The 12,736-nt window shown below is 39.9% G+C and overlaps 1 protein-coding gene across 1 annotated transcript in view; it reads left to right on the forward strand.

Annotated features, from left to right (window-relative positions):
• The window catches only part of ANO2 (anoctamin 2), a 217,381-nt gene that overhangs the window by 187,748 nt on the left and 16,897 nt on the right, over positions 1 to 12,736 (forward strand). Inside the window, exon 20 of the mRNA XM_019474448.1 lies at positions 4,405 to 4,553. Coding sequence (XP_019329993.1) covers positions 4,405 to 4,553 — 149 coding nt within the window. The remainder of the gene's footprint in view (positions 1 to 4,404; positions 4,554 to 12,736) is intronic.

Here is a 12,736-nt window from a genome sequence, read left to right on the forward strand (position 1 = left end):
GTGTAGACATGGTGCTTAGGGACATGGTTTAGTGGTGGACTTGGCAGTGCTAGGTTAACGATTGGACTCAATGATCTCAAAGGTTTTTTCCAACCTAAATGATTCTATGATTCTATGATTCTATTTTATGATTCTTCTTTCATGCTATTCAGTCTCCTCAAGAATGTATCTTACTTTTTGATATTCACTGGCAAAAGGACCAGAAATAATGTCTCTTCTACAGTTCTACAGTTTTCTCTGTTTGTCCAGATTCATATGGCTACTAGTAGGGTCATGAAACTTTGCTGCATGTGCTTCAGCACAAAGCTTCTCAGAGACTCTTCCTGAATGGACAAACCTATCTCTTTCTCACTGGTGGGGCTGCGTGGCTTGCAGAAATCAGAAGCTAAAATAGCTCTTGGTTATCATTGTCTGTCAACTTTGTTTAAAATTGTTCATCTGAGTAATTAAAAAACAGGTTTCACACAAGTGTATTTAAAAAGTTTACTCAGTTTTAATAACACAATCATATGTGCAGCTATAGAGCTCTGCAAAACTAATTTTCATTGCCCTATTGCTGTATAGCTGGAGAATAACACCGTGCAAATCCCTGTTCTCTGTTCCTTTAACTTTCTGACACATTTCTGTTTGGTCTGAAAATTCACATGCTTGGATATGACACAAAGGTACATTTTTTGTGGAAAATTTGAAAGAATTAATTTGGCTTGCTTTCAGTTAGTTGATCCTTTAAAAAATTACATAAAAATAAAAAGAAGAACACTCTTCAAAGCTTAACTCAAAATGGTTAAAGGTGCGACTCCTCATGCCTGGCTTATAGATAGCCAGATGAAAAATTAAAAACTATTCTGAGTAACTGAGCCCTGGATTTAGTGTATTCCCAAATAAACATTAAAAACAACAACTATTGTTTTAGTTACTGGGTTCTCAGGGGAGTTATATGTATGCATTAAACTCCATAACTTGACTCCATGGTGCTATAACCAGAGGATTAGATCACACATGTACAGACTTCACATCTAAACACACCCAAATTTTATCTCAGCTGCTGCACAGTGACAGCGAGATGCTCTTCAATCTCATCTGCCCACGGAAATGTGAGGGACATTTATAGCTCATACCATTTTATTGGAACAGAAATCAGCACTGTCTTGAACTGTCCTCTGAGAGTCCTTCACATTAGGAAATTAATTAGGATATGCTGGAAGAGCACCCTGGGAATTCTTTGATTGTTTTAAATCCTGCCCCCAGACTCCTACCCTCTGCATACTACATCACCTCTGTCACAGACAAGTTCCCTTGATTGCCATAAAAGCAGAGAGAGGGAAAGGAAATTTTAGTGTCTTGAAATGACTGAGTTTGCATGATGTAGGAGGTAAATGCCTTTGTAAGAATCCATCTAATTCTTTCTTGTGAAGTATTTTACTTCTCCCTACCCTTTTATTAAAACTGTGTAAACTGAATGTTCTGGGTATTGAAAGCATTTGGTTAGCTCCAATATATCTGGGTACTGCCAAAGGACTGAGGAAGTTACCATCAGACTTATGAGCTACGTCTTAGCTGCACCTGGAACAAAAGCTGGAGTTGATCTGTTGATTTTTGCAGCTTTGTGATCCTGGGACTGACAGGGCCTGATGCAATCTAGATCTGTTTTAAGAGTGTCTGCCAATCCCCATTTCCTCTGTACTGGTGATGAAATTGAATGGGTCCTGTAAACATTGGTTGGTGTAGAAATTCTGCAGCCACAGTGGTCATTTCCAGGCTGCTATAGAGCCTTGTGCTATGTGGTGACAGAGTGTTCCTGTGTGGCTCAGTGTATATTCAGGAACAAAGCAATAAACCTACCCAGCAAAGCCTTTAGTGTGTTTGCCAGCTAGTATTGCCCTGCTACTTAAGTTAGGGTCTGAGAAAGTGGTTCTGCTTAACTGGAGGTACAAATGAAAACCCCTACCGTTTCCCCATACACTCCTGTCTCCAGGCCACACAACTCTAGTTCAAAGGATTTATTGCAAGCTGTGGGGGAAAAGTTTGTGGGAGAGCCCTGCTTACACTACTGGCAAAACATCACTGGAATTAGTCTGGATTTTCACTCATATGGCACATATGTGAAGAACTATAAAATAATGTTGTGCATATTTTTGAAAGATAAATTTCATCTGAAAAATGAAGACATACAGTAAGTATAAATCTTGATGTTTTATACTAATTCAACTGTATTTAACTTCCTTGATTTTGAAGAAATAGCTGATTCTATTGCATTTTTCCATGGGAATTTTTTAATGTATAAAATAGCATGAAGTTATTGGTGCATATGCATTTAAAACGTCATCTGTGGGGGGCATTGGGAATACTTTTCTTTTACAGATGGATTCATTTTACTCTGGGATTATACTACTTATGAAATTCATGTATTTGTCAGTGTCATGAAATTTGTATCCCCATCTCAGTGGGACAGTGATCGATACTACTATTCCTACTGAGCTCCAAAAATATACTTGCACAAATAATTGCTCACCCATGTGACTAATTTATAGTCTGGCCACAATGGATGATGTTATTGTAAAATGTGGTCAAAATGAGAACCTCTGATGCAACCTCTTCTGATCTGCGGGAGCTGGGAGACATAACTGATCTGTGTTTACTTAGGAAATGGTAGGAAACGGTTTTGCTTTTCTGCTTCAGAGGCAGTGAAAACTCGCCAGCATAGTTGGTCTTGCAAGACATATACTTTTCAGGTAACAGAAATATTTCCTGACTGAAATCGGGAATTTCCAAGTCTCACCATAACAATGTTTGTGTGCTAGGTCAGTGTTCCACCTTTATACACACTACAGCATATCTGAAGGAAAATTCAGAACCTCTAAAACTCTTATGAGAAATCTCTGAAGGAAGATTATACAGTTGTGCAAGTACATAAAGCATCTAACTCCTGGTGAAGTAAGTTTTTCAGGGTCTACACAGATCTGCATACTTTGCCTTATACATCATCAGTAAACTCAGGAAAAAAAATTACTTCAGAAATACATATTTTTCACTGAAGTATTCAATAAATGTTTCAATTTTGATGCTAGTAGTTATAGAATTCTGTAGTTTCCAGTGGCTTAGGAATAAACTTGCAGAGAAGTTCCAGTGAGTTCCAGTTCTTCCCCAGTGAGTTCCAGTATGGGCTGCATTGTGGAGTACTGAAGAGGCTGTTACTGCATTTATCCCAAGTGACACTTTTCTAGCAATAGTTTGTTACTGAATCCAAAGTGACTAAGATAGAATTTCTGTTTGTGTGTGACAGGAATGATACACGTCTCTGAGACCAAATTCTACTGCCCTTGCTGAAAGGGGCATCAATCTCTCTCATCAATCTGATTCTCTCCATTAGTTTGAACCCTGTTTGCACGTTAGGTGGAAGCAAGGGAATTGCGTTTCTCCGGGATGAAAGGCCATTAATAAAATTAAGACATTGCTTACACTTAACATTTCATAGGTACATATTTTATTTTTTTTTATTAGTTGTAGCATCATTTTTGGTTAAAGAAAAGAGTGCTTCCCCTTTAATGTTCCACAAGCAGCATCTTTTTTTGTCTATTTAGGTAAACTCAGGTATATATGCTTGTGACAAGAGAGCACTGGAACCTGAAGAGCTGCAGGTGTTTTCTGGTGGTCACAGGGCTGGCTTTAAGTCAATAATACTCATTTTTAGAGTCCTAAATGGCTATCAGTATCTTGGAGACACTTCTTTTTTTGGTGCTGCAGATTTATTAGCAGATGTGCTCATTTCCTTTTGCTTTGAACAACAGGCAGTTTTCCTGCAAAAATGTTTGTAAGTCCACCAGATTTAGGAATCAGTACATTCTTGCACCCTCTTTGGTTGCCAATATGTACGGTGATTTAGACCTTAAAAGCATACTATTTTGGAAGTTTCCAAGTTTCATGGTGAGAGAAAAGTGCACCTGTGCTAGATATGTGGTATGAAGGCATCACATAGCTTTCTGGTATTTTGTTTGTTTCTTTCTTTCTTTCTTGAGGGAGAGCTGCCCAGTGTGTTGTTTTTTGATCATATTACTTATTACTAATATTATTTAGGTCCAAGGTGCTTGAGCTTCAGGAAGATGCCCATTCAAAATGTATCTAGAGAGAAACAATTATTAAAAAGTGCTGGGTTCAACTCCATTTTAACAGCGTTATGCTGTTGTAGCTTTCCTCTTGACACAGGAACATAGGAACTGCTGCCCCCAGCAGCCTGTCACCTGGCAATAAGCAGCATCAGAACTTCAGAGGATGGTGTAAACTAAGCCTATGGGGCACCAAAATAATGTGATATACATTTTGTGTTGCAGTGCAAAGACTTGGGCCAAATCTTGTAGGGAAAAAAGAAAAAAAAGACTTGGTTCAATCTGAACTTTTGTTCCTCAGGAAGCTAAAGAAGCTCTTCAGGAAGCTGAAGGATGAAAGAACTGAGCCAAAGGAAATGGACACCAACCAATCAAAGGACCCTCAGCAATGGGATCTTGACTACATCTTGGAACCTTTCACTGGGCTGACTCCAGAATACATGGAAATGAGTGAGTTTTCTGAATTCCCTTTCCCTTTCTGCAATAACCATAGTTTTACATAGGATCGATCACCGTATATCATATGACTGTGTAATAACTTTGCATGATAAAGGGGCAAAAAACCCAAAACACTCGTAGCTTTGCAGAAATTACATGCAAGACATCAGGGCTATGAGACTACCACATTACTGGCATAGCAACAATGATAAGTCTTAGTATCTGTTAATACTTCTATTGTGAGAGTCCAGTGTTCCCATCTGGGAATAGTGTATAGAAACCACACAGCCACAGAATCACAGAATAGCTAAGGTTGGAAGGGACCTCTGGAGATCATCTAGTCCAACGCCCTGTTCAAAGCCGGGTCAGCTGGAGCAGGTTGCTTAGGGACTTGTCCAGTTGTCCAGTTGGGTTTTGAATATTTCCAGGGATGGAGGCTCTACAACCTCTCTGTGCAACCTGTTCCAGTATTTGATCACCCTTACAGTAAAAAAGTTTTTTCTTATGTTTAAATTGCGTTTCCTATATTTCAATTTGTGCCCATTGCCTCTTGTCCTTTCACTGGGCACCCTTGAGAAGAATCTAGCTCTGTCTTCTTTAATCCACCCAAGAGGTATTTGAACACATTGGTAAGATCTCCCTGAGCCTTCTCTTGCTGTGGTACAACAATCCCAGCTCTCTCAGCTTCTCCTTGTATGTGAAGTCCTCCAATCCCTTAATCATCTTAGTGGCTCTTCACTGGACTCACTGCAGTATGTCCATGTCTTTCTTGTACTGGGGAGCAGAGAACTGGAAAGAGCACTATAGGTGTGGTCACAGTAGTGCTGAGTAGAGGGGAAGGATCTCCTCTCTTGACCTGCTGGCAATGCTCTTCCTAATGCACCCTGGAAGGCTATTGGCCTTCTTTGTAGCTATGGCACATTTCTGGTTCATGTTCAACATGCTGTCCACCAGGATGCCTAGGCCCTTTTTTGCTAAGCTGCTTCCCCAGCTAGTCAGTTCCTGGCATCTACTGGTGCTTGGGATTATTCCTCCTCAGGTGTAAGACTTTGCATTTTCCTTTGCTGAACTTTGTGAGATTCCTCTTGGACCATTTCTCCAGCTTGTTGAGGTCCTTCTCAATGGCAGCACAACCATCTGGTGTACCTCCTCCCAAAATTAAAATTGCTCATTAATGTTTCAAATGTAGTAAAAATAGGTAGATTCCAAAATATAAATGTGTGTTTTCTCATAGAAGTAAATTACCCTTTGCAACAGAAAACTGTAGGAATATCTTTTTAGATGACTTAATTCATTACTGAATGTTACATGATGTTGAATCACGTACACAGCATTCCCAGCTATGCTTAAATTAAAATCCACACGCATATACAACAGGAGAGAACCTTCAGCCTATAAAAGCTTCTTGGTGAGCTGAAAGAGACAGTGGAATGGAGAATTATTATTCCCATTTTGCTCATGGAGAGCTGCGGCACACAGGTATTGAGTTGGCCACACTTTCTAAGGAAATCTAGGGCACACTTGAGAATTATTTCTCAGTCTCCCACCTTTTATACCAGTTCTTTAACCAGCACATTCTCTAGTTTTTTAAATAGCATGTGCATACTTCCTCTGCATGCATCACCCTTCTGGAGTAACTGACGTCACTAGTGGTATGCACTGCCAGACATTTGGTCATCTTTCAAACATGTGTAAAGTAGGAGCAACTCTATTAAAGTCAATAGTATTCTAATTTTGTAAAGCTGGTGCCCGCCATGTGTATATCATCTGTGTGTACGTATGTGCTTGTTGTTTTTCACAATTACTTAAATTGCTGCTAAACTATGGCAGAGATCAGTACTTTTTCAAGGTTGCTCCACAGTTTGCTTTTCCACATTAGAGGAGATAAGTTTGTTGGTGGAAACCCAGATGGAACTGGGAGCAATTCTTTCTTGAAGTGGCAAGATGCCACCAGTTATGTATTGGTAACCACACCGTCAGGGACACAGCAGTTCCTGATTTCCACTAGGTGGGATCCAGGAGCTGGATCTGCTGCTTCACAGACATACCTCTCTTAAGATGCAGTGTCTCAGAGTGGAACTGTATGCACTTTTTATTATCTGCAAGTGTGGATTGCTGACATCTTAGTGACTTGATCCATCATTTGCATATCATTAAAAGACTCTCCGATTTAGGATCTGAGGTCAGTGTGTCCACCATAAGTCATTTGAGACATAGAACTAGAGTGTTTTCTGCTATCTGGAAGAGTCAAGAAAGAAACTTCAAAGCACTGAGTTTGTTCAAATAAAATATCATTAATAATTTATTTTCATTTTAACATGTTTGGCACTGTGCCATTGTCCTCAGTAGTTATAATTTGGAAGTCTGGTCACCTTGGCCTCTTGATTTCACTTTGCTCAAGAGAAAATTTAACTCCACCATCCAAAGTTGCGCTGATACTTATGAAATGATGTTTGAAATTCTGAGTACAGTATCTGGCCTGTATAAATGGATACAGAGAGCAAACCCAACAACTAGGCATTTTTGCTATAATTCTGCTTTGTAAGGAATCCTCTGTTGTCTCCTCTCAGCTTCCACTGAGATTGTTTGATCACATTCATCTCCGTGCATCCACTTACACTCATCCACTGCTCCAGCAGGAGCAGGTCAAACACTGGGATAAAGGAGTACACTACAGATGAATTAGCGGATGACAAATATCAAGCATCTGATAGAGAATTTCAAAGTGAAATATATACATGCCTTCTTTCTCATTCTAAAGTGTGTTTGTTATAAACTCCAAGGAGTATCTCTATGACTCAACAGAACCCAGGAGGACAGAGGTGCAAATAATCACCAAATAACTCAGTCTTGCAGCCCTGTGACACACACAATTCAACTTCAGTTTCGGGGAAACGAACCTGAGAGGAAGCAGCACACAGGGATGCTAGGGAGTAAGTAACAGAGGTGCAAATAATCGCCAAATAACTCAGTCTTGCAGCCCTGTGACACAATTCAACTTCAGTTGTCCTCGGGGAAACGAACCTGAGAGGAAGCAGCACACAGGGATGCTAGGGAGTAAGTAAGAGGCCAGGCTCTTCATGCCAGATGCAAACCAAAATTGCAGTGTACCCCTCAGCCCTGTAGCTGCCTCATGAGTAGACTCTGGAGAGGCAGAGGAGGAGAAACGGGGAATGGTATGGGTGGGGGAGGAGGAAGAAGAGAAATAATCTAGGCAAACCCAAGCTTTAGGGCATAAAAGTGTACAGGTGAAAAACCACAGCTTGTCAATGGGCGTATTGTCTAAAACCAGACATCTGTTAAATATTGTATGTGACAACTCCTGTTTTAACAAGCCACTATTCTCAAAACATCTGAAAGAGAATGCATTTTATGACAAAAAAAATGAATACCATGTATGGTTTATCTATATATGTAGAAATAGCTATATTGATTTATAGATATAATACATAATATATTTATAAATGCAAATATGGGATTTTATATAGTGGTGGATTTATGTAAATATATAAATACGTAAGTGTATATGAGGTACTTTATATAATGGCAGATTTGGGGATCTCTTTTATAGATATGTTTATAGATCTGAACCTTGCCCTCTGTAGTGCCATTAAGTTGACAAAAAAAAGCCCTCACCTGCCATGATCTGCCTCTCAATTGTTTCAAGTCACGTTAGGATCTGTCTGTGTGTTGCAGCCTCTACTACCTTATCCCCTTCTGCACATGATGATACTTTGTTGAAAAATTCTCCTTTAGGATTGATTTTTTCCATGCATTAATTCAGCCCAAGATGATTTTTCCTCCTGGAAACTTTAAGCAAACTTCTTTGCAATTTTTGAGTTAAACAACAGTGAAAAAATACAGACATTTCCCCTTGTAAACATTTTAATATGTTTTTATGCTCAGGCATAACTCAGAAATGTCTGCACTTAAACATCCAAAATTTCCTTGTTAGCTAGTTCTCTCTAAGGACAAGGACCTTTAGTTATTGGTAATAAACAAACAGAATAAATACAAGTGTTTATAAATATTTAATTTCTTGTCCTTGCACATCTGTGGTAGTTGATCTTATTCATTCTGGGAGCTAAAGCACGCAATCTGTTGCAGCACAAATGGCTAATTACAGCAAAAGCCCCTGGCAGGGTAAGGAGCAGCCAGACTTCTTCCCAGTTATAATGGGCCAGAGACTGCTGAGTGCGCTCTGTGATAACCAAGAAGTGTGGCTGACTGATACAGAAGCAGGATGGAGCCTTGAGTGTGTTATGAACTAGAATCTCCCACTTACCAAATGTTGTATACTGGTGCTTTCTCCTAATTGTAGTTGGACCTAATGCAAAGCATCCAGGTGTGGGAGGAAGCTCTTTCCACTCTCGGTTACCTGTGGCAAACTCCCATAGCATCTGTGATGATGCCGTCACCCTGATTCAAGACGTCTGTGTAGGAGATCACCCTTGATTCATTGATGAGGACACCACTTAGATGCAAAGGTCTGCCTTGTTGGAGTAACTTGTAGTATCAGGATCTAAGCTACTGACGTTATAAATCACTGGGCACTAAGCCTGTATTTTAGATTAGTCCCTTGTGCCTAGATGATAAACAATGTTGAGTGCTTCATCCTGCAGTCATTCAGGGATAATTAGATAGATGCCCTGCAAGTGAATGGATGAATTACTAATCTAAACATTTGTTTACAACAGGAGAATTAGCTTCTCAAGTGAAGAGAATAGCTCACTGAGCCTTGTAGTGTGCCACGGCGAGCTATGCCCTGCCCATGGGATTCAAGACAAATGCACAGCAAATGAAACCCAAGCTGCACCTCCCCAGCCTGCTTGTTGCCCCGGGTCCATATCACTGCACTCAGCTGTCAGATTCACCGCAGAGTGACTCAGACCACCCACGCCAAGAGGAAGCACTTTGTGCAGCTCAGCACTGAACCTGTCAGCTGGGATTGTTGTGAAGGGCATCAAGCTGGAATGGCGAGGCAAGAGGCAGTTACACAGCTTGTTTACCTGTTTTTCTACATTTGATTTGAGAGGGGGAGGGAAGGGAAACAATGCAGCAAGTGCAGAGGAAGCATTTTTTTTTTTTTCCTGAATTGCTTAAAAAGGCAGAATGACTGGGATGTAAGGAGAGGTATGATATTAAGGAAAAGAGAGAAATCTGACTGCTGTTTCAGAACTTAGTTCTTAATTTTCACACTGATTTACTCAGGCAAGCTCCCACTGGTATCAGTGACTATCTGCTCAACCAGGAATGAAGCAGCTGAATAAAAAACTGTAGACTGGGCTTACTGTAGCCTTTGGGTTCCCCCATCCAGATGATGATGGGGTTTCATGCAGAGACAGACATGGACAGATTATTTATCTATGTGTGAATATTCACTACATTCAGGTTTGTCCTGCCAGGATGCTCCTACTTTTAAGGATGGGTGACATCTTTAAGACTACATAGAAAGCCTCTGACCAAGCTGAGACTCTCGACTCCAGGTCTGCCATTCGCTAGGCTGTACCCTAACCACAGGCAGTCCTTGCCTTTTGTACCCATATAGAGTTTCTTCTACTAATTTCTGTCAAAAGGGTTGACATACGCCTTTTCTGAAGGAAACCTGGAGTCTGACCCACTGCCCATGTGGCAAATCATATATTCTCTTTGCATTGCCTTATGAAGCAGATTAGCCCTGGTGAGGCACCACTTGACTGAGGGATAGTGTTTGGAGCAATGTCAGGATGTGTTTTGCAGTACGATATGCCACAGGTAAAGAGTTTTTGATGATAACTATCCCACTTCAATTTTGGAATGGCCATTTTAAAGCTGCTGGGATTTCCTTTTATTCTGATTTATTATACCAGGAAGCCTGAAGCCTTGTAGCTGAGAGGCTGTAGGAAGCTTTCTCATCATTTGGACTAGATGTCATGGGAAGGAGAAACAATACTTTCCGCTGGACTGTTGACTTCAGGTCCCTCCTCCCCATTCACAAACCCATGAATTTGCTGAGAGATCTCTCTGCCTCAGGAAGACATACGCAGAGAAGTAAGGCTACTTGTCATTTTGCCTTTTTAGACAGGAAAGATGATATATTGAGGTTTTGGGCTAACAACTTGTGACACTAGGATGTTTCCTGGCCCTAAAAGACTGAAGGATTTTCTCAAATCAAAGCTTTAAAAGGATAATGAAATAGGTAGCTAGGACAGAGCTGGGAAATATGAGGCAAAAATTTATTTGCTTTTCATAGATAAAATCTCCTATTCATAAACTGTAATTAAAGTTTTCTTGAAGAATTGTGCTACAAGAGTTCTGAATGATTGATGGAGAGTCAGCAGCTGCAGCTGACAGTGGAAGCAAGACACTGGAGCAAATTCAGGGCAGCCAGTGGTAGGAATGATGGTTTCATGGATTCTGACTCTTGCACAAAGTTGTATTTCAACCATTATTAGTTATGAAAGTAAAACATCTAACTAGGAGCAGGTCCAGCAAAATCAAGTACATGACTTTGATGTAACATAGAGCAAGCATTTAGTTCATGACTTTGATGTAACGTAGAGCAAGTATCAAGACCAAGGCATTTAGTTTTAAGGTAAAAGCCATATATAAATCTAAAAAAAAAAGAAAACATAAGAGGGTAAAACCCAAAGTCTACAAGTCAAGCAGACTTCCATTGACTTCAGTGGCATTTTACAGATACCAGTAGTGTGGGAGGAAGAGGCCAACACTTCACCAAGGCAAATAAACTCTAAGTTTTCCTTTGGGGAAAGCTTTTGTAGGTAATTTCTTCAGTGAGCTGAACTCTTAATCTGATTTCAGTCAGCAGACTGTGCTGAACTTGTTTCTTGAGCAGGCCTTGTCAGTCAATAACATGTCTGCACATAGTTCTGATTTGCACCAGTGAAATTTCTGATGACCATTTGTTTTGGTATTATTGACTGATATATATTTGTATTTCTTAGCAGACACTCTTAAGCAGAGAACACTCTTAATGTTCCTGAGTGATCAGCAAATTTTGCTCAAGGAATCGTGAAACATAAATTGTCATTGTTAACGTGTCAAATTTGTAATTAGTACTTTCTGTTTCTAAAACTGTGCAATGACTTTTGACCCAGCCCAATATACCAGACCATATCCATTCCCAAAGTAGGTAGCATGTATAGCAATTTCCTCATCCAGCTGGTAGCAAGTTTGCAACATGTGTAACTAGCCTGCAGTGATAGGAGTTGGCAAGAAATTGATGTTTAGAATAGCAATAAATATTGCTAATGAAACAAACTTTATGAAATCGGCTCCAAAACCAGCTAAATGATGCACGTGAACATGGGAAATTTATACCACTGCTGTTTTCTTGAGAAGAAACTGACATCAGCAATGACTTTCAGATTCTTATTTCATTTGGTCTTCCCTTCTCCAGTCTAACCCCTCTAAGAGTCCAAGGTTCATGTGGCAATTAATTGAAAACATTTTTTCTCAAAGACAAGTGATAATAAAGGGTTTCATCATCCAACTTCTGTTAAAAATCAATGGCAAAACTCCCTTTTGAATTTTAAGATGAAAATGATCAGATCCAATGTCTGTAGCTACCGTAAGGTATCTTAGGTATCTTAGAGGTTTGGAAGAATTTCCCCTAAAGCAGGAAAAGCCGTCAAAAAGGCAATGTGTGAGGCAACAAAATAAAAAAAAAAGGAATCATTGAAGAGAAACCTGCATTTTTCTATAATCTCTATAATGAGGATGGATTTGAAAATACCAACTCAGCCTGTTGTGTGTAGGCTTGTTGCATACATTTATTACCAAAGAGTAGTAAATTACACCTTTTCCTTAGTTTCTCAGCCAGGCTTGGCTGTATATTGAAAAGTTTCTTCTTGGGACTTGGAAAGTCGCTTAGCACAGGAGTGACTTCCATTGTTTACTTCCAGTAACACATGATCCTATGACAGATAACATTGATACAGAAGTAAGAGAAAAAGCAACAGAATCGTAAACAATTACCTTCTCTTAGGTTAGGTTTTGATGTAAAAGATACTAGGGTTACTCACTCTAGGCAGTGTGTAAATCCAGTAGAACCTGAGTGATATTCATAGAATCATAGAATCATAGAGTAGTTTGGGTCGGAAGGGACCTCTAAAGGTCATGTAGTCCACCCCCCCTGCCGTGGGCAGGGACATCTTCAACTAAATCAGGTTGCTCAGAGCCCCGTCCAACCTGAC

Source organism: Aptenodytes forsteri, unplaced genomic scaffold, assembly GCF_000699145.1.
Source record: "Aptenodytes forsteri isolate BGI_AS27 unplaced genomic scaffold, ASM69914v1 Scaffold73, whole genome shotgun sequence".
Lineage (NCBI taxonomy): Eukaryota > Metazoa > Chordata > Aves > Sphenisciformes > Spheniscidae > Aptenodytes > Aptenodytes forsteri.